Here is a 22,844-nt window from a genome sequence, read left to right on the forward strand (position 1 = left end):
GCTCATCGGATGTTTGCCAAGCCAAGAGAAATTCGCGCATGCTGTAGTTGCTGCTACACCGACAGGCTACACTGTCGTTTCCCGACGACCTTGCATGAATTGACGTCACGTAAATTCCCCGGAGTACGAGCTAAAACATATTCAAATCTTTCCCCAGCGCGTGGCGGAAACACATCCAAGCAGCTCCACGCCGGCTCGCAAAAGCCAGAGAGGAGGAAAGGCTCGACGTGCGCCCTTCCCTCCTTGCACTTGTGCCTATCCTAAGCACTCTACTCAAATTACTCTATCTTAAATACCTTTCATAGTATTTGAGTATCTTGAAATACTTGAGAGGAGTATTTTTGCTGTCTTTTAAATACAGTTCAGAGTATGTTATACACTCATTATTTCAGATACTTAAAATTAAAATCCAATTTCTTTAACGAGAGCAGACAAGTCCAACCCACCTGGCCGCTACAGGCACAATTACTTTCTTCAACAAAAGCAGGCTGTAAGGCTGCGTACGTTGAAACTTTGACTTGTTCCATCAAGCTGTCAGGTTCCCCGCGGGGCGTGCGCGTGTATTTGTTCCACCTGTTTCATCATTTGTTCCACGTAACAGCAACTCATCTCGAGCGTCAACAAAGCGTTCTGGCCGTAGACCGTTTTGTTGTACTTCATTTCGAACTTTCCTAGAAAATTTATCTTGGAAATGTCTTCGAAGTAACGAAATACTTTTGATGAGTGCCCGGTACTTACCCAAATATTTTTCGCGCAATACATGGCAACGCATCTTAAGTACATTTTTGAAGTGTCTTGCACAACTGTGATTATTTTAGCATATTCGTTCGACTGTTAGAACAAATAAAACTTATATTTACATATATTGCTTCTCTGCCTGTGCGTATCTCTTGCCAAGGAGCATGCGCGGGGGTGAGGGGGGAGGAGGGACGAATGAAAAGAACAGAAGGTGCGAATTACTCCTCCCCCCCCCCCGCCCCCCTCTGGCAGACTGAAAACTCGGCGCCTATGCACACCGGTGTATCGTAGCGTCATCTGTCGCTACAGCCTGGTAGTATTGTTCATATGCGGAAGTTCGCGGATGTCTTGCTGTTGTTTTTTCTTGCCGCGCTAGTGTGTATTTTTTACATGGGCGCAGCAGGCTCGCCATGGACTAAAGTTACTCTTGTTTGATTTATATGCGCCATGTTTCATTCGGAATGACTAGTGTGACTCCGGGCTCTATCAGACTGGCCCCATCTGGCTCTTTCGCATGTGTTGCCACCCTCGGTGAACTTCCGCTGTGAGAGTGCTGTCTACACGGTAGTAACAGCAGTTACCATACACGAGCATGAATTTTTTTAACAGTGAAACTTGGCGATCGCACTTCTGCGTTATTCATTTTAAAGGATGCCCGTGCAGCCCACCTGATCCGTGTCCCCTTACAGGCATTCACCATGTGTAATATGGCAACATGAACAAGCACATTGCGCGTATACATTAGTAATTTATTATGGCGCATAATTTGAAAATTATTCGAAGGCAAAGGGATACAGACAGAACAGACACACGAGCGTAAGCCCTGTTTGCCCTGCTGCAGTGAAATCAAAATTGAGCAGACGATCACGGACTCTGACAGGTGATGGGAAACAACCGGGCGTAGATGACGCTTAATTTCTGCGATTACCCTGCGCTTTAATGAGCCCCAGGATGACGTTTTCTACTTTTATGTGCTAATTATATTATTGGACTTGCATTCCAACAGCGTTCTTGTTTATGAATGCTAACAGTTCGCTCTACAAATTTGATATTTTGCGCAACAAGCACGCTGGCTGCTCACTGCGCCAGAGTGGTGGCGCCATGACGCAGAAGTCACCACAATTCTCCCATTATGTTTTGCGGTGCCGCGCGGATGGCACCCTGCCCCCGTTCTAGTACACCACAGCCTAGTGAATACGTAATATCGCATCCCATTACAACGTACTAAGTAGTACGGAGTAAAGCCCAGAGGTGAAGGTAACGCCAACCCTCGAGAAAGGGCAACGTGCTTCGGTACCACTCCTTGGTTAACTCCTGCGTCAGGGAGCGGTTTGAGGAACACGCCTTCCGCCCCGGTGAGTTCGAGCAGATGCCTACACAGCTCCTGGCACGGCCGGACTCGACTCTCTCCTCCGCACTCCTTTACAGCCTTCGCAACCCGACGGGAGTACACGGAACATGTTCTTGACTATTAGCTCGATGGCTCGCCGCACGAGGTCGCTACCACCTCACCGTGTCCGCGGCGCTAAGGCACGCGCGGTGGTTCTGCATATCATTTTCTTGAGTAACTCCTGTCCCGACTGGTGACTTTCTTCGCGTACAGCGTTCGTCCGACTTGTCCGCTGGTGCTCACGATATGAGCGTTTGCTTCCTTCCTGCAACCCTGGTGCGATTTGGTTGGTGCAGTTACGTCACCACTTCTGTGCTTGACGGCGGCGTCTGAAGCAGCATGCCTATGCCGCCGATCCCTCGCGTGCTGCCTTTCGCGTGCCAGCTTTTTAACGCGACAGCGTTAAGGAGCTCGTGTTGCAGAAAAGCTGGTGTCGTCGGTGTCGGCGGCGTTGGCCGTGAGCGATAAATCCCAGCAGGCACTTTTCAGCTGAATTTGTGAGCTTTCTCCGTGGGATCGTTGCAGTCGTGAAAGCCGTTTTTTTCCTGCTGCCTCAAGCGCTATCACTGTAGCCATGGTGTACCGTTGCGTGCCATTTTGCAAATCTCAGCAGGGGAAGACGGTCAGCGTTTCCTTTCACAAATTTCATAGCGATGCGGCACTGTGTTTTAAGTGGCGAAAAAAAACATTTCCCATGAAAATCTCGTCATCAACGACAATTACGCATCAACTGTAGTGTGTAGCAAACATTTCAATGAAAGCGATTATGTTCCCGGATGCCAAATACGGAAGTAGCTTGCGGGAGCTGTACCGACCATTTTCGAGCTCTATCCATTCTACATGGTCATGGTGCCAGCTGCAAAGAGACCGCGTAAAGACCCTGCATGTTGTGACCCCGGTGCTCATGGAAATTCATCAAAGGGAAAAGCAGTCACCGTTGCCTGCTCATGAATATTTTGGTGTCCGGGACGAGGTAACCAAGGAGAGACAAAGTGCTTCAACACAAACCAACAGTAACGACGCTCGCCGAGCTAGTCACTACCTTGTCATAAACGAAAGGCTTCGGGCTCAGGTTGCCTACAAAGGGGATCCTTTGTTCACCCTATTGCACGAGCAGGACAAAAGCGGACTGCACTATCCAAATCGCATGTTCTCTGCACTTCTGGACAAAATTGTGGGTTTCTTCGAAACAGCTGCGAAGCACCTCCCGCGAACGAAAGGGCACGAAGTGCTGCAACTTCTCGTTGCTATGAACAATCGCCCATCTCAAAGTGCCCAGAGATGTCGGCATTGGTCACACGAGGCGCACAGCTGGTGTGATTGCTGACAAGTTTGTCCGACTACTTCTAGTAAATTACACAAAGATGGTAACGAAAAAAATGAGGAACTAGTTGCTTATGCACATAAGCCACCAAGAATATATTTTAGGCTTTAATGTACATGATGTAAAGGTTGTTGGTACCAAAATGTACAAGGGTACACTGTACTAATCAGTAAATAAATACTTTGTACCTGTAAAATCTTTATTTTAGTTGTAGCCTCGCAGTATCTGTACCTCCCTTATAATTGAAGCTTGTGTACTGAAAGAATCAGTTGCCCTAAGTAACAACATGTGTATTCATTAATTGCGGGTGTTTGCTTAATCTTCTCCTTTAACCTTTCCAGCGTCGTCTGCTACAGCCTTACGGCTTCAAGCCAAAGCTGTAAGCCGTTTCATTCACATATCAAGCTATGACGTTGACTACTGACACTGAAAATGATGATTAAGCTTAAACATTCAAGATAAGTTGCGTCCGGCAGCCGACGTAGCGCAGATGTTACTCGCATGCTGCCTGCTGGAGCGCATCTGTGAATGCGCTTCGCGGAGGCGGCATGGATCGATGGATGGAAGGTAGGAGCGTCCCCTTTGAAACGGGGTGATGGCAGTTGCCACCTCGCTTACCTTTTATCTTTAACTGTGTTGTAAGTTATTCAAATTCGCCATTTTCTTGAAGTACGTCTACCTACACTTTTAATCTTATGTCACCTCTCTGCTTTAGAGCCACCAATCCTACAATCGTCTTTTGCTAATTTCCACCGCATGTTTATTTACATGACTATTGCTATCTCTGAACCCCAGGGCCTCAGGAAGCGTGACTGTGCCCGCATCGACATCGGGATGGATACCATCACATTCCAGTATGAGGTGCTCTATTGTTTCTACATACTGGCAACGGTGAGCTGACAGCGCCAACACAGAGCTGCGGCGGCAGGCGGCAGCATCCATCATTGCAAAGGCCGCGAGGGAGCGCGGGGGAGCGAGTGAGTCGAGTCCGGCCGTGCTCCAGGCTACAAAAGTTTGCTGCGGATTGCACTGCAACGCCCTTTCCTGAGTCGACGTGGGGGGCCGGGCGCCGTTAAGTAAGTAGCACACGTTCCCCAATTTCCAGGATATCCCTTGAGGAATCGCCGCTCGATAACGATTTCTGTCTTTGCATAACCACGTGAAGTGTGTTTAGGTTTCAGGTGTAAATTAACGTGCTAGTAGTTCACGCTACCACGTGTGTATGGTCTCCAGCTTCTGAAAAAAAAAAAAAACACCGTCCCTCGAGCTAGAGGATTCAACTCCGGTGTGCGGGCGTCGTATAAGTGGCCGGGCGTGGTAAGACCACGGCGTCTTTCACCGTGTGCCAAACTCACCGAATCGAAGGGCAGCAGGGACCCGTAGACGATGCCCTGGTAAAAGGCTCGGCGCGCCACGTCCCTGCTCAGCTTGCGCGCGGCCGCGGAGAGCACGTAGGCGCCCGATCCGTGGCCGACCAGCACCAGCTGCTTCGGGTCGGCGCCGAAGCCTTCCGCGTGGTTCAGCGCCCACTGCACTGCGCTCACGACGTCATCAACGGCGACGTCATCAACGACGCCGACCACGGACGACAGGTGTAGAAAGCCTAGCACGCCTTGCCGGTGGTTGGGCGCCACCACCACCACGTGTCCTGCACGGATCGTCGCCGGATGGTCGTGCTTTTGACGTCGAGCGGATATTCATTTTGCGATAAAGAGCGAGTATTTGAGTGTTTTTAGAAGTCTGGTTCCGACTATTTGATGCCAACAGGTGGGTTGGCAATTAACGGAGAAAATGAAAGCGATAGTTGCGCACCTTGGTCAAGGTTTATTGAAGCCGCGCGATTGCACGAGGACAAGAAAGAAACGGCCACCGCGACAGGACAGGCGTTTGATTACTTCACAATTTTTTTTCACAATTTATTTATTTATTAGTAAAAATACAGATAATTGCATGTGCGTAGTATACATAAGGAGGTCCCAAAGTCAAAGACTGCATCGGGACCTCCTGCTAAAGACATTTATGATGTTATACAAAGTTTAAAGCAAGAGTAGTACAGATGAGAACTAAGAGTAATATCAAAACATGTTTATAGCATATGAGTAATAAGAACACTTGTTAACAGCAGGACAATATAAAAAAACGGAATACAAAAAAACGAGGAGAGTTTCAGTAAGTACTTATTATGAATGATTTTAGTTCTTTTTTAAATTGGTATACATTTTTTGCATTTTTGATGATAGGGAGTAAAGTGTTCTCGTCCCATCGCGTTGATTGAATATACAACTTCAAGAGGAACCAATTCGCCCTAATCAAGTTGTGGCTAGCTTTTTGTTGTTGTTTTTGCCAAAACAGCTAGCAGTTCCAGTACGCCAATGTAAGGTCACGGATTTGGAAGTGCATTAGCGTTCGAGGATGGAATGTTTCACTTAGAACGCGATGCAACCCTTGTCTTCTGCTAAATTTGTATGAAGCCTCGAGTGGAGACGGCGTTCTATTTGAGTATTTGTCGAGGTTGACGATTTTACACGCACGGTAGGACTAACGTTCTTGGCATTTGTGTTGGGTGGTTTAAACAGACGCTGCTAAAACGCCAAAATATGTTAGTCCTATCGTGCATGTCAAGTCGTTAACCTCGACAAATATGATATATATATAACTTGAGTTCTTTACGTTTGAAAGATAGCCTGAAGAATTCCTCTTTGCCTACTACTATGCATATATATTCAATTCGGCTGGCAGAGAACCCCACCTTTGGCGGCCAGCTTCGGCCAGTCGGGGTCGTCGTTGGAGCCCGTCTCGAACCACCTTCCGGAGACGGCGACCACCAGGGCCCGGCCTCCGCCGTGGGCGCCGTCTTCCAGCGTGACCGCGGACGTCCACACGTTCACGCGCAGGCAGTCCTCAGAGCCGACCACGCTGCCGTTGACCCACTGGGCGCACGGTGGCCGCGGCTCGAGGAACTCCCGCACCGCGCACTTGTCCGCGGGCTCGGCCAGCGGCATCGGCGCCGTGAATCGGCGATCGCCCGCCGTGGTCTGGGCGAACGGGATGCCCAGGAAGCGCCACAGAGCCACGCCGTCCACGGTCACCTCGCTGCCGACCAGCCGGCCGCTCTTGGTCACCGCCTGCGTGGCAAGGCGGTGACGTCATCACGTCGGGACCAACGGTATATGGACCGGGAGCCGCATACAAAATGGGGTGCATAGTTCCAGACGGAGCCTGACCGTGGGCTCCGTCTGGAACTCCGTCTGGAACGTCTGAGCCAGTATACGTTACAATCTGTCGCATGCGTTCGGAGGGACAGCTCTTTTTTCTTTTTAGCAAACATGCATGATATAACTTGAGAAACAGCAGAACGGCGTTTCCACGGTCGTCGGTACACAAGCCACGTCTCGGCAACTGCTCCCCACCGCCTTTACGTATTCGGAGGGAAACGGGGCCCATAGCCTTCAAGGTGGGCAAAAGGTGGTGCGAAACGCACGGAACGCAGTTCGCTACACCGGGCGCCATGCCTGCGTGCTTCGGTATGGGCTTCGAAACTGCCGATTCAGGTTGATTCGCGGGACACCATTGGGCTTCGTCTGTTTGTTCCACATGGAGCAGACGATGACAGCTGATTGTAACGGGTGCCTTTTTTATTGAGTGAATGCCTTCCAGAGGAGCTTTCTTTTTGTATACTTTGAAGCGAAGTTTTCCTCGCAAAACTACTGAATAGCTCTTGGCGAAGAGTTCGATGGCGGGAAATTTTTTTAAAAGGGAAAGCCCTAATTGGCACAGAATTCGTAAGGACAGAAAGATAAGGCGACATGACAGAGTACTCCTGTTGCCGAAGTAGTAAAGGCGCTAGTGGCATGAGGCTTTTCCCCAAAGAAAAGAATGTTTCCCCTATTAGTCCAAGCACGGTTTCACCAGTCAGCCCAAGCACGATCACGGCAGCCCCATGGGTAAACCAATAGGCGATCATCGCATCTGTGCTTATATTGTTCCAACGCCAACAAGCTTTTAGAGATGATCGCCGCGAGGGTTACATTGTGTAGGACGGGTGCGCGAGAGCCCATGCATAGCGCGCCTGTTTCTTTTATTCGAAAGATGCAGGAAATAAGTGGGAACATTTATAACATTTCATTACTGCTTCGGGTAAGCTTCGTTTCGCATAGATTGCAAAGGTGCGTAGTATACACGAATATTTGTTTTTCTCCTTTTTTTAGTCACCAGTAACACCACCGTGAAAATTTTCCTTCTTTTTTTCGTAGTATAGAACGGACAAAGCGATGATAATTCAAATTTAACGAGTTGGAAACGTTTGATGACGGTTGTACCATATACACATCTTTATATTGTGACATCCGGGGTGTTGCGTTGCCACGGAGGGCTGCTATTTGAGCTGAAGACACGCCAGATAGATTACTGGCCTCGGCGTTGCGACGAAATGGGCCTACAAACGTTCTTGTATAGTGCACTTGCATTGTATTTTGCCGTTGCGCAATTTTAGCCGTTTATTCGCTGATCGAAAGCGCTCGCCGAAGAGACCTTTTCCGTCTGGTGTTTAGTCGCCAAAGAAAGTGCTGAAGAGATGCACGCTGAAGTGTCCACTTGGATACTTAATTTCTGCTTTGCATACAGTGAACTAAGGGCTAATACAGCTATCGGCTAGCGTAAAGGAATTTCGATACAGTGCCACGTTCGCCAGTGATGCACAAGATTGCCTGCTATCGCATCCGCAACCGCGCACGGCATTCCATCATTCAAAAAGCGCCTATAACATACGGTGAAAGGCGGGTTTCCAAGTAAGGAGCTCGCTGAACCACGTTGTCGGTGGTTATTGTGATTATAATCAGTGCGCATCAAATAAATGTATAAGCTGTGGCGGAAGCTGCACTGCCAAGCTGTAAATTGGAGCACCGGGGCTTTTTTTAATAACGTCGCCAAAAATACAACATGGCAACTGCGTATATATATATATATATATATATATATATATATATATATATATATATATATATATATATATATGTACATGTATATATAGTCCCGTTTCGTCATGAAGTCACCGCGACCCAGAATCAAGCTGGCGTGCTTGAGTTCAACAACAGAACTCCATCGCAGTTTAGTCGTCGTCAACGTAATTATGTTCACTATTCGCCGAGCGAAGGAGCTACAGGTCGTCGTTGCTTTAGCGTGGATAGGCGGTCGGCGGCACGCATTGAATTGTAGAAGCTGGTGCTTCGTTGCGAACGATTTGGCCCCATTTCATGGTAACGAAACGTGCTGACCGCAGTGAAGTGATTATATATCACCCTCGAAATGTCGCAGTATTGCACGTAATGCGCCGTTTTGTTTTTTACTTGAAAGGATCGCCAACTGCCGTTCGATGGGAGACTGGTACTCGGCCAAACAATGTGCATTTCGCGACTGTCTTGGGAAATTTAAATGCGTAAGCATAGTTCTGTGTTTACCTAACGAGAAAACCGTCCGTACGTCTCTCGTAAGACGATTGCTTACAGGATAAGAATATATATATATATATATATATATATATATATATATATATATATATATATATATATATATATATATATATATATATATATATATATATATATATATATATATTCTGTTCTCGCACGTCCACTGCCGACCATCTCCCTCTTGACCAGACGGCAATAACGCGTCATCATGTGATCCGAATATTGATATACAATACTGACGAGTCGCGTGACACAAGACAGGTGGAAACAGGCGTGCGACGCCGCAGTTCTCTATTAGTGTGTCGGGACGCGCGTCGCGAGCGACTGAAACCGACACCACCCAGACAGCACAAGGCCTTTTCACTCCGACCCTTGACGTCATGCTAGTGGCCCGACTGCCATAGAATCTAACGGGGCTGCACCCGAGCAGGCAACAGTGATTTTTACGTCACCGCTTGCGTCACGCCAGCCTTGGCGGTGAAAATTCTGGGCCAGTATAGCATGACGTAACAGGCCTTGCGTTACCTGGGTGGTGCTGCTGAAACGCGCGGTATACTTGACCGCCACTGACGCACCATGGCAAACGCGAGTTAATGGCAAACGCGAGGGAACAAACGCGAGTTAATGACATCTTAGTCGAAATCAAGAAAAAGAAATGGACATGGGCAGGACATGTAATGAGGAGGGAAGATAACCGATGGTCATTAAGGGTTACGGACTGGACCCCAAGGGAAGGGAAGCGTAGCAGGGGGCGGCAGAAAATTAGGTGGGCGGATGAGATTAAGAAGTTTGCAGGCACGGCATGGCCACAATTAGTACATGACCGGGGTTGTTGGAGATGTATGGGAGAGGCCTTTGCCCTGCAGTGGGCGTAACCAGGCTGATGATGATGATGAAGTACTCAGATGATGATGATGACGCACCATGACCTTGCCCTCCGCGAGCGGCTTGTCGAGCGGCGGGCAGCCGTGTCCGGCGGCCGGCACGGACATTCCGAGGATGATGCCCACCAGCGCCAGGACGAGGCCCGCGATGATTACGACGCAGGCCACCGCGGACACCAGGAAGACGCTGGTCGCCGGTGAAGAGATGGCGGACGGGGTGGTGAATGTGTGTAGCTTGTTCGCTCGGTCGTTTAGACGAGTCCGACTATGCTGGCAGTCATTCGATTAGTCAATAATTTAATCTAGATCTGCAAATCGAGCGAGCAGGCTAACATTGTTTGCGAGAATGTGTTTCTCAGCTTGCACAATACACCAGCCAGGTGACACAGTGCAGATGAGTGCAAACTCACAACCTAGTGATGCTGTGCGTATACGAACAACAAACAATGTAGAAACACGTCTTTTCGAACAAATACAAGTTAAATTACATGGGGTTTAGCTTCCTTTACCTACAGAGTGGGTTATCAGGAGCTCTGGATTAATGTTGATCGTGAGGGGTACTTGCGTACATACCTGACATACATGGATATTCTTGTGCGAATCGTGCGAATCTTCCGTTCTTATTTCTGCAGTGAGTTTGATCGGAACAAGTTTTCTGGGTTGACTCACTCGTCAGGTTTTCTCTCTTCGGTGGCCGGCACAGGAGGGGCGCCAGCGCCATCTTTCTGAGCCGGGGGCTCAACCCGAGTCGGAGGAGGTTGCTGCGTGACGAAAATAGCCCTAAAATGAGCGAATGCCGAGTGAGGGGAGTGGAAGGCGGGGGGGGGGGGGGGGGTCAAGATGCTTCTGCAAGAAGCGTGAAAAAAAAGAATCCTAAATGCCTCGTACATTTTTGAGAGCCAAATTTTCGATTCGTCTTTCACTGACTTTCACTGAACTTCCTAAGCGCTATCGAAGAAAGCCGCGACTAGACGGTTGATCTTATTGCTGGTAGTTTATTAGCTATAGGTAGCTATATTTTTAAAAATTGCCTGTGGGAGATACCACAATTCTAACCTTTCAGCTATGTTACCCGACAAGGCGGCCGTTTCTTCTACGAGAACGCAAAATACTTAATTGAATAATTAAACATATACACTAATTAATTTTATTAATTACTTTACGGCACATATTGCAATTTACCGATAGTTGTCGGCGACTTCGCAAGGCATGTACCCTTGGAACGAATTTTCAGGACTGCACCAGTTTTGCGATATTAATTTTCAAAGTTTCCGACAATTACTTTTGTATGTCAGTACATACAACAGCGTTTTCTTTCATAGGTGGAACAACACTGCATTTTTACCGCGCGTTTGACGGCGCATATCTCTAAACCGATGCCATTCTCAGAATTCGTTCCAAGTGGATACTGACACGCCGCAACCTGGCGCAGAAAACAATAACACGGTGAACATAGAAATGGAGCGTTTATTGCTCGGTCCACTGGGTTATCTATAGGATGTCCGTGACGTAGATGTCATATGCCTAGAATTCAGGAATCTCAGCTGGTATTACAGCTGAAGATCCCTTCATCATCATCATCAGCCTGATTACGCCCACTGCAGGGCAATGGCCTCTCTCATACTTCTCCAACTACCCCGGTCATGTACTAATTGTGGCCATGTTGTTCCTGCAAACTTCTTAATCTCATCCGCCCACCTAACTTTCTGCCTCGCTCTGCTACGCTTCCCTTCCCTTGGAATCCAGTCCGTAACCCTTAATGACCATCGGTTATCTTCCCTCCTCATTACATGTCCTGCCCATGCCCATTTCTTTTTTCTTGATTTCAACTAAGATATCAGAAACTCGCGTTTGTTCCCTCACCCAATCTGCTCTTTTCTTATCCCTTAACGTTATACCTATCATTATTATACCTATTATACCCTACAGATTGATGCGCACAGGGGCTCTGCGTTGTCGGCTCGACTTTCGGAGTTTAGTCTCTAGGGCTGGGGCTTTCACCACCTGCCGACCATTGCTTGCCGACTCGGGAGCTCCTGTTTTTGCAGCCCAACACCAGATGGCCCCGGTACCGCGTTGTTGCTTGGCTCTCGATCTTGTTCGGCCGGTTGGCCGCTCATTCTTTCTGTTGGTACACTTCCCGTCGTCGTACTTGGTCGAAATGTCTTCGTTGAACCTCCTGCTGTGCATCTAATGTGACCATCTTTGATCCCTGTTGTTCCCTCACTGTCGAAAGTATCCACTTTGATCTCGCGCAGGTTTGTGCCCAAACACGTTGGCCCTGTACCCATTTCTGTGGATTCCTCTCCTGCAGCTCTGTGCCCCTTGTTCGTTTGTGCGGCGCGATACATTAGGGAGTTTTAGAATAGGGGCCCCAATATTTTGGGGCCCCAAAGAGCTTTGCGGGTGTTAGCGTTGGGGCACGCAGGAGTGAAGAGGTTTAGAATAGGGCTTTGCGTTTGCGGATAGCGTTTTGCGCTGACAGCGCCACTACGGCTTCTAAAAAAACGATTAAAACTAATTAAATAAAATATTCCACTTTATGATATGAATAGTAATTTTGACTTGCGTGTATTCGCGTTTAATTACGATTTAGAGGTTATTCTTCAAGCAGCAAACAATTAGCTGTGCCTAGTTTTGAGCAACAAAACCAACTTTACTTTACGTGCCTTCACCAGCCAAGCTTAGCCGTGTTAGGCCTACGAGCCATAAAATCCACACTCGAATTCGGAATCAGCGGCGTCTAATGAATCAATCTTCATAACATACGCTAGTTGAGAGAAAGCGATAACTGCAGTCACTTCTCCTAGCTTGCGAACTTCACGCGTTACCTCGAATCGAACTCAGTTTGGTGCTAGGTTAGAGCCGTCGCTTCGATGGGTGCCGCCATGTTTGTTGACGCAAAGCTTTTGGGAACGCTATTTGAGTTCCCGCTAAATCGGTGAAATAGCGTTCCCAACGCAAAACCCAAAGGCAGTTGGCGTCTTGCGCATGCGCAGTGGCTTCGACGCTATTTCTTTGGGGCCCCAAAACGTTTGGGGCCCCTATTCTAAAACTCTCCATTGTATCTTAGTCCTTATTTGGTACCCCGCTAGTAATTCTGCCGGAGACTTTCCTTCTTTGACTGGAGTTCGACGGTACGTGCACAAGCATCTGGCGTCTGTAGTTTCACCTATCCAGTTTTCCTGAGTCTTTCCTTGACTATGCGAACAGCCCTTTTCGCCATGCCATTGGACTGTGGATGATACGGTGCCGTTGGAGGGCCTACTTTTGTATCCTGCCCGCTGCCATGGGAGGAATAGTTTTATTCAGATTGAAGAGGCCCGTTAGCGGTTTATGAATCACTCACAATGACAGATTTGTTCTCGTATAAATTATCTTTTAACCTGGTCGCCCGAAAGACAACTGCCAAAGCTTCGTCTTCCAGTTGCGAGTAGTTTCGTTCCGCTTTGTTTAGCGTTCTGGGCCGGACTCCTGTGGGGAGTCTATTTACGCGATGGGAGATGATTGCACCCACTCCCACCAACGATACGCCACATGGCAACCTCAAGGGCTTTTTCAGATCGAAGTTTGCTAGAAACGTTGAAGTCTGTATTACCTATGTTACGTGCTTGATAGCTGCGTCTTCTTTGTTCTGCCACTCACATGTGGCTCCCTTCTTTAAAAGGTCGTACATGGGGACAGGTGCGTAGACAAGTCTCATGAAAACTTGGTATAGTAATAAATTAATCCCATAAGTGCCTTGAGTTCGATCGCCGAGGTTGGTGTAGGGGCCTTTATGACAAGTGCTATGTTGTCATCCTTGGACTTGAGGCCAGAAGCATCCATGCGGACACCAAGGAAGGCGACTTCTTTTGCCGAAATTTACATTCGTTGTGATTCAGCCTAATCTCGTCTCTCGGAAATGTTGGAGCACCTGTCTTAGCAGTGTGAGGCCGTTTTTCTTCTCCGCTACGATGATGCCGTCAAGGTAAACTTGCACACCTGGAAGATCAATGAAGGTCAGGTCCATTGGTCTATGAAAGATGGCTGGCACTGAAATTACTTCAAAGGGAAGCCTGCTGAACCAGGATAGATCCTAGTGTGTTTTGAGCATGGTTAACTTTTTGGCCTTTTCATCCAAAGGTAGTTGATTGTAGGATTGTGTCAAGTCTAGTGTGGCGAATAATTCGTCGCCGTTTAGCAGTGCGAAAATGTCTTCTGCGCGTAGTAGCGGATATTGTTGCGTAACTGTAGCTGTGTTCACTGTCAGACGCAAATCTCGTCGGATGGAGGGATCTGGTTTCACAACGGGAACGACGGGTGTGGCACATTCCGTCGTCACTACTGGTGATAAGAGACAGTCCGCCACCATTCGATACAAGGCCTCTGAAACCTTGTCCACCAACGCATAAGGTAGGAAATGCGCTTTGCAGAAATGACGTGTTTCGTGTTCCTTCAGTTGGTGGGCCGGCATATTTTTGAAGTGCTGATGCAAATGCATCCGCGAAGTCAGCAAGTACAGTTTGTGGTGCCTTATCCGCTTGGTCCGGTCGTGCTTTAATTCAGTGATACGATGTTGGGTTTCAGAATCGCCGGCCCACATTGGCTGAAGGCTTTTATGATGTCTGTTCCACATAGGGCCTGCCAGGAGTGCCTACGACGACTAAAGCTCCGGCTATGGTCCGTCCGTCACACGACGCAGCCATACATACCTGACCCGCAACGGTGAGCTCACCCAGAAAAGCGGGATAGTAAAAGAAGCGCAGTGGTTAACGGTGGCCAATTGTACCGATGCTGCCGAATAGCCACTGGTCACACGACGCTAAGTGGCGATCCTGTATCCACCGGCATACGAAGTGGCACACCATTCCAGTAACTTCCTTAAAAGTAGGCTTCACCGTATACTTGTTAATGTCTTGATGTGCCACGAGAGTGCAAAGCGATTCGTGGTCGGGCGACCGATCATCGGTGTTAGCCAACATGGCTTAGCTTCCGCGAGGATTACCTCGGGCTCCAGAACGGCACAACCGGGCGATATGTCCCCGCCGACCACATTTCTGACATAAGGTTTGTTAACATGCTTCTTCCGCATGTGTGTCTCTACCGCATCTCTGGCAACGTCGAAGATGCGGTGGAGGTCTTCCTTCTGCAAGAGTCATTCTCGTAAAATGAACCGCGTCTTGTTCCGAGTTATGCACGTTTATGGCGTTCTCGTTCGCATTCTGAGCTGAAATGGCAGTCTTCCGCCTCCGACAGGATCGGCTTACTAAGTCTTGTGAGTAAATGTCGTCGAACGTCTGTGTTCATACCATTCGATACCGTAGCATGCGCTGCAGAGAGATCCCAAAGTTTCATTGTTCGGCCAGACGTCAAATCTCTGCTTTGAAGTCTTGCACGTTTTCGCCGGGTCGCTGTGTTCGCATAAAAAAGTGCTTGAACTCGCGACGATTTCACTGATTTCCGGCGCATAGTATGTAAGTACCCAATGGCTTCCTGATGTGGGAGGGCATCGACTTACTCTGGGTGACATCGTCTTTGAATGACGCGTACTGGCGCGTCTGGCAGCGATAATGTCAAGATGGCGTGTCGTTTCGTTTCATCTGCTATCTCTTCCACTTCCAGGTACGCCTCGAGTCGAATAATGAAGGTCGTCCATGTGTATTCGATGCTGTCGAGCACGGGTGCTTTTTACGAGGCTCGTTCTGCAATGCGTTTTGGATCCGACGAGTTCGCCTTCTTCCTCGTCGCCCCTGATATGTCGCAAACTGGCACACAAAACAACTACATGGTGAACACCGAAATGGAACGCATGTTGCTCGGTCCACGTGGTTATATATAGGACGTCCGTCACCTATACGTTACGAGTGTAGAGACCCGGAGTCGCAGCTCGGTTGCCAGCTGAAGACACATCAGATAGGCCTTACAATCTCACTGGCTACAATTCGCACATTAAAATATGTGCCGTAATTTAATTTAAAAGTTTGTTAGCGTAATTATGTTGATTATTAAACTAAGCATTCAATTTCTTGTAGGAGTAACGGCGGCCTCCTTGAGTAACTTATCTCGAGGGTTAAAACTGTGGTACTTTTCAAAGGCAGTTTTTAAAAAACTTGGCGCAGGAAAAAAAAAAAGAAACCCTCTATATAGTGCTGTTTATAGAGCATTATAGCATGTTGCATAACAAAGTGAATGAGCTTACTGATTTTTTGTTTTTGTTTTCAGATATGTCGACCAGTTTGTAGTCATTGTGAACCCAGCCCGGATTCACTCAGTGCCGGATCATTTTGAAAGTTGTCGACAGAAACCTTTCACCCTTTGAATTTTATGCGCCTAACATGTCTTGCGATTTGCAGATGTGCAGTTTGACTTGTCTGACGAGCACTTCTGCCATCCCTTAACTCTGCCTCTTCTAAACTGCTTTAAAGAGAAATTTCTGACTTGTGCCTCGATAATTCCCCCAAAAGTTGTGACATCAAACATGTGCAGACACCTAAAAATGCAGTCTGTGCGTTTGTTTTCAGCTGGGTACCCGAATTACCTGTAGATATCGGATGCGGAAGGCTTCCTTAAGTCCAGTACAGAGATCTACAGCCACATTATTTCAATTCGACAGCTGTCAGTTAAGCAAACGATTGTGCTATACTTGCATAGAACGGCGTGCTGTCTCAATAAGGTTGCGCGTCGATTTATTGCGAGAGTTCTTTCTTCAGCACCAAATAACTGAGCAAGGAACGCCTGTTGACAGATAAATGCGACAAGACCGTGCCGGTTTGCTCGACGAGGCAACGGAAACAGTTCGCTGAATTGACACGAGCGTTGGTGAATGAATTTCCATAATCATGTTGGACAAAATATATAGGTGTCAAAGAGAACGTTCTTTAAAATGGCAGACTAAGGAAGTACAGAATAAGGATAAATAATTACCGTGATGAATGACCGTTTTTCTATTCAAGGACAGAAATGCCGCTGCACACCTTTGTTTAAGAATGCATGACTTTCGGAAGACAGAGATAAAGACGCAAGAGAAATAAGAGCTAGACGCTACCATTGCCTAATTGTGTGTAAGCGTAACGTCTTTTGATATGCTGGATAAAGCGACGACCGTTTAACAAAGAGCATTGTACTCAGACGTTCCTTTTTTATCCCGTCACTGTTTATGACACATTTAATTTTACAAAAAAAAAGAAGAATAGAAAAAAAAAGACTCAAAAGGACACATACGTCTGCTTGCGGTCAGGGTACTTTATGAACAATTTCACAAAGCCGGGACTTCGTTTTAAATTATGTTCATGCTTTCACCAATCTAAGATCATTGAGAAAGATCAGTTATCTTGGAGAGTGTCTGTCAATGTTACCGAAGTATCAACCTGAAGTTCAATACAGGTTTCGTGTCTCTATCTTTTCCTGGTGCTTTAGGGGCCGCAACGTCCTTCCTAGCCTTGGACCTCGTGCTGTAAATGACCTCCTCTTCAGTGTGTCTCTAAATAGCAAGTTTGGAAGTTTTAAGTGTTTAAGACTCCTGTTAGCTCCGTTTCATCTGTCTTATCCTTCAAAGCAGATATTTAACAAGTTCATATTTTTCTGGCCAATTGTCACCTGTTCTTCATGATTGCTTTAGCGGGATTCTTGCGATAAGAAACATTAATGTAAGCATTTGCTCTTTGTTTCGTGCTGTGTCAACTATCTCAGCTGAGAACCATTGTTGGTATAAGCTAGTACATCAGTGGCTTAATATTCACCAAAGAGGCAGAAACAAAAATGGAGCTTGACGTCAGGCGACTAGTCTCGGAAAGCCAATTGCTCTATAACGCCCCCCCCCCCCCCCCCCCACCTCTACGCCTCTCTTTCTGGCCTTACCGTTACGCATGTCGTCTGCACGACTTCTTGTGAATTTTGTATTTTCTACAAACGCTGATAATAAGATACCATATTGCTAGCATTTCTACGGCATCTCACTCGCCATGATAAATTAGCCAATCGTCGACAGGTAAAAAAAAACAAAAAACAAAAAAAAACAACTCGCCATCGAGCAGCTGATGACACTCTGGGATGTCATGCACCTACTGGCATCTCGGCTCTTCAGAAAAGGTCCTGCGCCTGTTTTCCCAACCTTTCGAGGCACCGATTGTGGCTCGAGCGAATTGAGGCCCCCTCACGACCTGCTACTCTCCGCTCTCTCCTCAACTTGCGATTTTGTCTAGCAATCGCCGACAGCCTATCACGTGGTGAAGGCTCTTTTTCTCATGAGCTTTCATTTACGCCTTTTACAACTGGGCCCCAGCGTTCGCAAACGAATATCTATATTCATGCTTTTTTGCTTCCTTTGTGTTTTTTACTTCGGAAATCTGTATCTAATGCACGTGGAACATAGCTTTAGGTTACAACAGAGCTGAGCAAGGCCAGCATATATCCTCGCAAAAATTCCGCGAACACATCTCGCACAAATAAAGGCCGCACAGACAGGCCTTCTTACGTCCAGCACAGGAGCCTGCTGCGGAGCCAGGCGCACTGGCATCTGGTCGGTGGAAGAGGCAGGGGGCAGCACCGGCGGGAGCTCGGCCGGCGGCTCCTTCTCAGCGTCGAGTGAAGCAGCGACCCCCTCCGGACTTTTCTGCGCATCTGTGGCGCCACCGTCGTCGCGCTGCTCGCCTCTCTTCTTCGACCGCTTGCGGCCCTTGGCGCTCATCTCCGTGTTGGACATAGCCGAGTCGGGACTCCTGGGAGGTGCGAAGACAGCGCGCACTTTTAACGCGATAGCGTTAAGGAGCTCGTGTCGCAGGAAAGCCGGTGTCGTCGGCGTCGGTGTCGGCGTCGGCGTCCGCGGCGTTGACCGTGAGCGATAAATCACGGCAGGCACTTCATAAATAGAAAGCACCTTCCAAGATGTTGCCATCCGCGTTTCTCTTACTCGCAATGGGAAGTTATACTTGCTTGCACTGGTTTGTACTGTATGGTTCTGGAAGCCTCTCGGCAAAAGCTTCTTGTGTCTCGTATGTGCCTCCAAGGCATGAGATCAGCAGGCGAACTGACTTGCGATTGCGAGTTATACACTTGGTATTTCGACTGGTTCGAATCATTCTGCCTGAAAAAGTTTAGATTGCAATAGGTCTAATCACACGCATGCAAGAAAGCACGTTAAAAGACGCGAAGGTGAGTCTAGGAGTCGAAGGCAACAACCGCCGTTCTCCGAGTGCGTGCTAGAAGACGCCACGCCGTCGCAAACGCGCACTTAAGCTAGATGCGTAATGTCAGCGCCTTGATAGCGTAGCCTCGTCAACTGTCACATGTGGCAGCGATTAAAACAGCAAGGACACTTACGTCAAAAAAAGGGAGCCGGGCTTGCTGTCGCAAGTCATTTCAATCGTGGTTGTAAAGAAATATATTTTTTTCCCTGGTCAGCCCCTATACGGAAACCTCGGAAATGCTGGCTTGCTCATAGATAAACAATCCTAAGTTTCTATCGGCTCATTTCTACTGAGAAGAAAGTCAAACTGCTGGTAAAGTTAGAGCACTGCAAATGTTGGCCTGCCCATAGATAAGCAATCCTGAATTTCTATGGGCCTGTTTGTACTGAGAAAAATACTTAACTGTTGGTGAAGTCAGAGCACTACACACCGTACTCCACACTGCCTTGTCTTGAAATGCAGATGCAATAATAGCATTATAGTGACATTACTGTTTAAAAATGATTTAATCACAAGGAAAATATTTCCGAGCCTGTTTAGGTCGGAAGCCTATTTGCTTTCGCGCACGTTTACTTTGGCATGTTATATTCTGCAACGATGCTGATATGCAATACATCTGGAACTGAAGTATACGAGATCTCGCGAAAGCAACCGCTACGCATGCTAGGCCTTGACGTCTATTATGATCTATGGGTAAAGAAAGTCGGAAGCCTATTTGTTGGTACGTCAAAGACAGATGATACTACTCCGAGGAAGGGCGATTGTAAGGCTTCAGGGTTACTTGCCTCCCATTACGCTAAAGCTTCCATCGTGGAACGATCTCCAGCGCGTCCACATTAAGCCAACGTCTACGTGTATTGTCCGACAAGCCCACCAGACTCACTGCAAAAACAAGGAAGTGTTACTACAAAACTCGTTTCTTTCAAATGACAGCGCCATTGTCACCAATGCAAGCAAGCGTGTCTGCTACTAGCGTTCTCAATGGCTATATACGCTACTGTTGCTGTTACGGTGCGTCATACCCATTACATCCACGTTACGGACACAAATTGGCAGAGAACACCGCCATAGCATAATAGATCGCGCTGCTAAGCCACCAAGATTGAGAGAGAAATAACTTTATTGGGTCCAGCGGTATGGGGACCCGATGTCCGCCTAAATGGCGGCCGGAAGCCCATGGGCCCTGCAGGCGGCGCCTTTAGCCAGCTGGACGGCTCAGAGTTATTTTCCGGGTACGAATTGAGTAGTACGGCCTCCCACTCCTCCTCATAAACTATTTTGCTGCTTGTGGAGTCACCTGAGGGTAAGCCCGCAAGATATGTCTCAGATCCGCCAGTCCCCCACATAACTGACATTTGCCCTCATATTGGTCGGGGTAATACCGGCTGTAGGCCACCAGATTCGGATAGGTGTCGGTTTGGAGGAGGCACCAGCCCACGCTCTACGGCTTACTGAGTGTCGGGTGGATACCGAGCCCTCGCCAATGTGTAGTATTTGGTGATTTCACTGTAAGTAACCATGCGCTCCTCTCTCATCTCTGAGTGAGGCTGATGGGGAGCAATAGTCGTCCGCCCCACTGATAGCACGATGCTAAAAAGGAGATTACCCATACTGGTTTCTCGAAAAGCATTGCAGATGAAGCAAAGTTCATCCTGGTCCGGGGACACCGGACCAGGACGAAATGTTCATCTGCGAATTTTCATGACGAATTGTTCTTCATTTCAGCCGGATGATAGTTCGTACCGTAGGTATATCGTTAGCGACACGGAAAATTTTACTAAGGGCGCGCCAATTTTCAGAGCAGAGTAGAGCACTGAACGAATGTCGGCAGTAGTTGCGCCTTATGCAGGTAGGAAGCACGCGACTATGCTGCCGACAGTCATTCACCCTAACTTATCCACGGCACCGTGTGTAACATGTGGTACCACCTGTAGTCGTTCACACGTGAACACCCGAGTATGTGGGTTTAGTGCAAGTCCGGGAAAAACCAAAGGGCACGGCCACTGTTGTATATATAGGCCCAACCGTGATGGTGTCACGAGCTGCGCTCGTGACACATCCAAGTTTGTTATACGTCTTCGCGTTCTTTGCGTTTTGCCAGGTTGCACAAAAACCACACGCTCCACGCGCACCGGCACTCCGCTGTCCGCATATGAACGTCATTGTCCCGATCACAAGCTGATGCTGCCGCCGTCCGGCAAAACGAGAGAGAAAAGAAAACTCGTACGTTTGCGACTCAGCGGTAAATGCCAGGGAAATGCGTCGCACCTCTCTGAGTTCCCGGATGCGTAATTCGTACCGCGCTTACGTTATCGCAAAATGTTGTTCAGGAGCTCACTCGACACGTCCTGCCTCTTCGAGGACGCACGTGCAACTGACAGAGATTTGGAGCGGACAACCGTTCGTTGCGTTATCTGGCACGCGAACGAGAGGTTTGCGCCCAAGGGCCGGGCCCCTGCTGGACTCACTTCTGCCCCTCCTCGGCGGACTGCCGGCGCTGACGCTTCCCGTCGCGCGACTTGTGCTTCTTGTGACGCTTGGTGCCGCCGGCCGCGGTGGTGCTCGTGTCGGCCCCCGCGGCGCCCGTGGTGGAATCCTCGGGGCTCTTGTACTGCGCGTCCATCGTGAACGAGAGATGCGGCTGCCTGGCTCCGAGAGCAGTGACAGAAGGTGCAGTGCGACCGAACGGAGGCTCGCCGGACCAGGGGTTCGCGGTGTCGCGAGGGGGGCACGAGCCCGCAAGGATGCGCGAGCCTTGCTTGCTTCTTCCTTATCACACACACCTAGGCGCTTACCCACTACGGCAACAAATAAGATGGAAGGAGACAGACAGACAAAGAACTTTACTAATGGCCCTGAGGAACAGCGTTAGGGTACCTCCCTTTTCAGGGAGTCCACGTAGCCGTCGCGGGCCGCACCCACGTCGGGGTAGGAAGATTGTGGTCCTCCGCCGTGTCGCAGGCCCTCTGGACAGCCCGTAGCTGCTCTGAGAGGTCGCCGCTTTTAAGGGCTGCCTCCCAGTCGGTTAGAGTTGTTAGCGATGAGCTGCGTAACGCAGAGCATTGCCAGAGCATATGGGATGAGGAGCAGTGCGCCTACCCACAGTCTGGACCGTGGGGTTCTACATTAGGCGCGAAGTGACTGAATCTGCCCCTGGAGGGAAATGACCCCGTTTGAAGCATGCCAAACGCCGACGATTGTGGTCTATTAAGTTTAGGGTGTGGTAGCGGAAATGCCCGTCGAGCGAGTTGGTAATGTGCCAATATTTCATGGAAGGTGAGAAGTGAATCCCTGTGCAGTCCTAAGTCGCCGCCCGTGAGTCCACCTGAACTGCCGTGGTGTGTAAGACCTCGCGCACAGTCATGGGCCAACTCATTACCCTTAACAACCTCAGAGTGCACATTGATTCACATATGGGCCGGGAACCATTTGATGCTGCGAAAACCAGCAGCCCCCTCGCTGCCGAAGATGGCCACCGCCTCCTTTGAGATCGAGCCGGAGGCGAAAGCTCGGGCTGCAGACCTGGAGTCTGTAATAATATTTGGGCGTAGAGGGTCCTTCAGTGCTATACCTATAGCAACCTGCTCGGCTACTGTTGCAAAAACTTCCGCACGGATGCTGAGTTAATGAGAGTGCCGTTGGGGTCAACCGAAGCTACGGCATAGTGGTCAGAGCGCTCGTACTGGGCGGCGTCAACAAAACATGCCAGATTCGGAGTGGCCGCAGCCGCTTTTAACAGGGAACGAGCCCTGGCTACCCGGCGCCCTACATTGTATTGAGGGTGGACGTTACGTGGTATGGGATCTACCTAGACGAATCTCGGACCACGGGTGATAGGGTCACGTTGCGCTCCGTGATTTCCTGGTGACCGCA

General features: G+C 48.7%; 1 protein-coding gene across 1 annotated transcript in view; it reads right to left on the reverse strand.

Annotated features, from left to right (window-relative positions):
* Positions 1 to 21,721, reverse strand: part of LOC135907172 (acetylcholinesterase-1-like) — a 34,545-nt gene extending 12,824 nt beyond the window's left edge. The window contains exons 1-6 of the mRNA XM_065438842.2: positions 21,440 to 21,721; positions 18,260 to 18,503; positions 10,474 to 10,565; positions 9,844 to 9,991; positions 6,202 to 6,577; positions 4,808 to 5,100 (exon numbers count right to left, since the gene is read on the reverse strand). Of these exons, the coding sequence (XP_065294914.2) occupies positions 4,808 to 5,100; positions 6,202 to 6,577; positions 9,844 to 9,991; positions 10,474 to 10,565; positions 18,260 to 18,503; positions 21,440 to 21,594 (1,308 nt within the window). The 5' untranslated portion in view covers positions 21,595 to 21,721. The remainder of the gene's footprint in view (positions 1 to 4,807; positions 5,101 to 6,201; positions 6,578 to 9,843; positions 9,992 to 10,473; positions 10,566 to 18,259; positions 18,504 to 21,439) is intronic.
* Positions 21,722 to 22,844: the final 1,123 nt, after the last annotated feature.

Source organism: Dermacentor albipictus, chromosome 4, assembly GCF_038994185.2.
Source record: "Dermacentor albipictus isolate Rhodes 1998 colony chromosome 4, USDA_Dalb.pri_finalv2, whole genome shotgun sequence".
NCBI classification, from domain to species: Eukaryota; Metazoa; Arthropoda; class Arachnida; order Ixodida; family Ixodidae; genus Dermacentor; species Dermacentor albipictus.